A 5700-nucleotide genomic window follows, 5' to 3' on the forward strand; every position below is an offset into this window, starting at 1 on the left:
ACTTATAAAGCGTAGCCAAAGAGGTATAAGGGCACGCTTTGTAGTGATACATTAGCAACACCTTTTTTTATTATACTACACTTAAAAGCGTTGTCTTTGCTTTGTTATTGATCACACTTAAAAAGTGTTGCCTTTTATATCTCATCTAGAGCAACAATTATAAAGTGTAACTTTTCTTATGTACAAGATAACATTGGACGTCCTACAGCAACACTTCTGAAGTGTGGCAATGTTGTGTAGAATTTTGTAGCCACAATTTTCTATTTTTAAGAATAATAATTTTTATTTGCATATATTCAATAATCACATAATTAAATATACAAGTGACCTAAAGCACAAAATTAACTAATAATTAAATCGAAGCTATATATTTCAAATAAACTTCGAGAAACATGTGTTGTACAACCAATACTTAGAAAGTGATTGCTTAAAGATCTCTACTATCAATAAATTCCACAAAACCAAATGTATTCAAACATATATGACAATAGTACTACAAAAACTCTTCATCGTTCACTACAATAGATCGAGTTTACTTCTGGCCACAATTCAAATTCAATTACCGGCATTTTTCTGCACATTCAAAATAAAATTATAAATTAGTGAAATAAATCATGTATTTAATATGCTTAAATTCACAACAAGCCAAACCAATTCATAACAATAAAGATGTGGAAGTGCATAATTGGAGAGTATTCATTGTAAGCCAACCAATTCAAAAGTGGACTCCTACTTTTAGGCCTGAGGAGGAAACACCTATAGTCAATTTTATTTTTAATCTATTTGCTAGACTTAGGTACAACTTATAGTTGTGTTACGGTTTGGGTAAATGATAGAGTTGAAATTATAACAAATGACCAAGGAAATAGAACAACACCTTCTGAAATTGCCTTTACTGATATTGAACATTTGATTGATGATGTAGCTAAGAATCAAGTATAAGCGAACAGATTTCCAAAGAATGCAGAGACATTAAAACTGTTCAGGTTTCCAAAAAAGCACATAATTGTTAGATACATTTTTCTAACTATAATTCAAGTCAAGTCCCCCCAAGTCCATGAAGGATATGAATCTTAATTACAAACCATCAATTTAGAAGTCCAAAACAACAGTTTATAACCTAACAACATACCAACATTCTCAATGTTTTTCATTCATAAGCTAAGCATAATGAGAATTCTGAACAGTGAAAAAGCCTAGGTATTCGATCATGCCATTAATGCACTAATTAATTTTCAGACATTCCAGGATGTCCAAAACCTACGTGATCCTAGTAGCAACTTTTGGCAAACTACGTACAAGAATGATACAAAATGTCAAATTCCTACATTCATGTTCCCTTGTTCTCACAGGTCCTTAAAACAGAATTTTCACAGAGTATACATACTAATCAGCAAAAAGCCTTTCTCTGTGCACAATTAAAGACTACAAAAATCAGTTTCCTGATAATATGATATGAAAAGAAAGCAGTAAAAGCAACCATAAAACGTCAACAACAGATATCTGAACAATGTTTAGCATCTTTTGAGTCTTACTTTTGTTGCATTTCGAAGAGATATTTGGTAAGAAGGCCAACAGATGCCCCGAAGGAAAAGGCATAAATCATCAATAGTAAGAGCCTTTGATTCTACATAGACAGAAGATTTTCAAAATAAGATCGACTTGAAGAACATTTCAGCAACTTAGAAGAATATTTACGAGTCATTGATCACATACCCCTCTCCATGGTGGTGTAAGGTAAAGCCAGAGTAAACTTGCTACAGAACAAAGTACTGTTAATAACCCTCCCACTTCCCAGAACAAGTTCAAGTAGGATCTAATAGTAGAGAAAAACATGATATTGGAGAAAGTAAAATACACCTATATCATCAGTAAAAACTAATCAATCACAGGAAAAGGGCCCTTCTAGTGTTGGAATCAGAAGTTGAAATCTGAAATTGCACGAAACTAATTAATCCGTCTCATTAAATTGCTATGCTACTTTCATTCAAAACAACTCCTAAGACTGTCCTCTGTTTATATCAAAATTAATAATTTTAGTACTCACGAACATATCCAACCCAATAATGGAAAACTTAACACGCATGTGCAATTAAAACAATAGTAAAAATACTTTCTATACAAGTTGTGATAAGCATCACAAGCTTGACCTGAAAAGATAAACGTTTCATATACACCTGAATATGATGGTCGGGTCTGATGGAGACACTTTAGAAGGACGGGTGCAGTCCCCATAAACAAAATGAAAGGCTCCATAAATGGTGAGCACGCTACAAGGCCTGCTTGTCTACTTGAGGATTCCAATCTTGCTCGTAAAATATGACCTACACCACCACAACTTGTCAAAGAGATGAAAGAAATGGATGTCCAATCAAAACAAGACAGATCCATATGTTACTAACACCACTATGCAGTGGCCAAAATGAACAGGAATGATTATTTTGTGCCATTGAAATCGAACTTAAGACAAGAGTTAAAGTATATTATCCCAATCACTTGCAAGAACTGCACTATTAAGCATTGCCAGGTCCAGAAAAATTATGACTTCCTAACAATTCTCCACCTGTCATCCAGTAGGTATCAACTGGCATCACTGTGATGCATGTTGTCAACAAATATGAGCTATCAACATTTTTTCCTTGATGGCATAACTCATGAGCTAAACGTCTCAATTATAACGACTAGGAAAGGAGAAGCGCATCAATATCCATGAATGAAGATAATATTCTTTAACAAATTTGAGATCAAGTATTGAACTAGTTAAATTTGAACTTGAACTATTAGATATTCTACCTGTTCATTATAATTTCACTCTAGCGTATAATCCAAGTGTCTATATCACCTCTTTCCATATATCAAGATAAGAAAACGTTGATGAATGAACACTCCTTACCTGTACAATATATATTTAGAAAAAATACTTGTACAATATAAGGGTTAACCTGAGTATATAATCTTAAACCAATTCGATAATAAAAGTTCGGCCAGTAGTTGTCACTCACTGTATCAGCAGCCACAAGATTCAACCCAACTCCACCAGCTCTTGTTTAAATCAAGAAAACAAATGCTGCATTTTGTTGAGCTTCATACTTTGATCTATTATGACTAAAGCTCTTGATTGCAGCAAAGCGCTCTTCCGCACGAATTGAACCATCAAGACGCTCATAAGAATACTTCATCAGTTCCAAATAATCCTGATAATCCTGTACAAGATTAACCTAGCAGAAGAACCATTCAACTGCAGGTTAAACTCTTCAAACATCTCTAATAGGGTTTTTGTAAAACATACCAGATTACAAATATTTACCTGGAGTATATCAAGTGTTTGAGTCATCTGAGAGAAAAGAAGAACCCTATGTCCACAAGCATGAAGTTTTTGAAGAAGATTATCCAATAATTGCAATTTGCCACTAGCCTGACCAGCACTTAATGGTTAGAAAATCATACCCATGAAAACGCCATATATGAGTCGAGTGACTGATTGTATCTCCCTTGCCAGAGCTCGTATTTGCTCCCTTAGATTACTCAATTCCTCCAAACGATGTTGGAATTCTTGACTCTGTTTTTTCAGTTTCCTGGTTGAAGGTAAGGAAGGACTAGGGAAATCACCATCTGTCATTGAAGAAGAGAGAAATATACAATGACGATGAGATTTGCAAAACAATGAACTCTTTTTTTTTAGCAAGTCTGAATTTGTTTCCTTTTTTTGTTGCCCATGAAAACAAACGAGTGCCAAATACAATGTCGCATTATAAAAGTTAAAACTTAAGACATGCACTGTTCAGTCTGTTCTCGCTTTCATGTTTTCAAACTAGCAGAGAGTAAATTTGTCTACATGGTGCTCTTGACACTACAAGCACTCAGCACCACACTTTATGGAAAATAAACTAAGGAGGTCTTGATCATACGGTTGAAGCACTATAGCATAACCTCCCAAATAATCAGTCCAATTGCATCTATTGGATAACAATTTAGTCACCTTACAAATAATGAGTCAGGATACAAATTGAGATGTACGAAAAAAATTATGTAAATTATCTCAATGATACGAAGAAAAGTCAGTATATAATTATACAAAACATGAGGTAAAAGGCTGAGATACGTTTAACACTGCACCTGCTCTGACCAACATTAGTGAGCATACAACATTTTACAAGAATGAGCTGGAGTGAGAAAACTGACCTGGTGATTCACCAGTTGGCTCCATCTTTCAGGTTAGAACAGAACTTGAGCAACAAGTCAATTTGCAGATACTGCTTGCTGAGTATCCTTCAACATAAAGTGGTATTCTCACCCCAAGTTCCTTTAATCTGTTCACTAAATCATAAATAAATTCAAAGGTGAGTTTGTATTGTTTGTTAAAATCCTCTCGCACACTTGGCTGGATCCTAAACCACTATCCCAACAACTTGATGAGAACAGATGATTCTCCAAGGCACTGGATATCGCTCACAAAACCTCAAATATTCTATCAATAACTCAGCCTAATCTAGCTTATCGTCTTCCTTCATTCCTGCAACACCCAATCCCCCATTCAGCAGTTTGATATCCAACAAAGAGGGTTGGATTCTCAAGAAGAGGATCTGTTGAAAGTACCCCATCATCACCAGTTTCTTTCAAGCAACTGTGTACATCATCGATGCGTCGACATAGAAGACGGAAAGGAAGCTCCGAGTTGTCAACCATTGGTACCACTATAAGTTTGGGCTCGCCTAATTTCTTCCAATGAGACCACGCTCTCTCTATCCGCTACTCCCCTTTCAAGTACCCATTTGGACGATTCAGAGCTACGACTGAGTTTCTTCTACATTCAGAGCAAGGAATAGAGCAAGTTGTAGGGTTTAGGGTATGAGATTTTTATTTGGGGCAAAAGTACGTTTTGATTTGGGTAAAAAAATAGCACTTATTTTGATTTAGATAAAGAGTAGCTCCTATGTTAATTTGGGGCAGAATGCTTTTTAGAGTATATTTCTTTGTATAGAATTTTTCTTTTGTTAGTTCCTTTATTGACAAATTAGAAATTGGGGGGAAAGTTAAATATATTGGAGGGAATACAATATTTTAGTGAAAATTTTGGGAAAATTATAATGCTACACTTGTAAAGTGTTGTTTTTAAATTATAAAAATAGCACACTTTAAAAGTGTAGTCATATGTGTAAACAGGTGTTTTCAATTATATCATAATTTGACAACGTTTATAAAGTGTAGCCTATACTACTAAAGAGCACGTTTTACAAATGTTGCCAATATTATCGTTGTCAAAAGCTAATAACTAATGCTACACTTTAAAAGTGTACCCAAAAATATTTTTGGCAACACTTTATAAGTGTTGTCTAGATTTAGTGTGGCCTTAGGACTAAAATGGTGTAGTGAAAAAATTAAGAAAAAAAAATAAGAACAAGAGTTATAATAATAGAAATGTATATCATAGAGAGATATCATCTCATCTCATCTACGTTTAGCTTTATCAAATTTTATTAAATTAAGAAAATTTTAGAATTATTTATTGAAACAAATTTGTCTTTGTCACAATCTTAATAATACTCTAGAAACGTAATAACCTATGAAGTTGGTCCTTTTTTCTCATAGTCTTGGCAATAATGGGTGAGAAGCTGTAGAAATTTAAGTATAGGAGAACAATAAGTTAATTTAAGCGTTTTATTTTTGTGGGCGAATTGATAGATGATAAGTTTTTTTTAT

The 5700-nt window shown here is 34.0% G+C and overlaps 1 protein-coding gene across 5 annotated transcripts; it reads right to left on the minus strand.

The window, feature by feature from the left end:
* Positions 1-426: 426 nt before the first annotated feature.
* On the minus strand, positions 427-4405 carry LOC102597210 (uncharacterized). Of its 5 annotated transcripts, XR_001473483.1 has the most exons (6): positions 4183-4405; positions 3308-3612; positions 2794-3218; positions 1717-2324; positions 1536-1627; positions 427-573 (listed from the first exon to the last, which is right to left on the minus strand). XR_001473483.1 is itself a non-coding variant. In XM_015308906.1 (3 exons), exons 1-3 carry the CDS (start codon positions 2389-2391, stop codon positions 556-558), a joined length of 324 nt encoding a protein of 107 aa, XP_015164392.1. In that variant the 5' UTR covers positions 2392-2782; the 3' UTR covers positions 427-555. The 5 variants fall into 5 exon arrangements, 2 of the variants coding, with proteins under 2 accessions (XP_015164392.1, XP_006347701.1); XR_001473482.1 differs by lacking the exon at positions 4183-4405 and having other exon boundaries at positions 3308-4165; XR_001473484.1 differs by lacking the exon at positions 4183-4405 and having other exon boundaries at positions 3003-3218; positions 3308-4163.
* Between the last annotated feature and the right edge of the window lie 1295 nt (positions 4406-5700).

The sequence above is a fragment of the Solanum tuberosum genome, unplaced genomic scaffold, assembly GCF_000226075.1.
Source record: "Solanum tuberosum cultivar DM 1-3 516 R44 unplaced genomic scaffold, SolTub_3.0 scf00092, whole genome shotgun sequence".
In the NCBI taxonomy this organism is placed as follows: domain Eukaryota; kingdom Viridiplantae; phylum Streptophyta; class Magnoliopsida; order Solanales; family Solanaceae; genus Solanum; species Solanum tuberosum.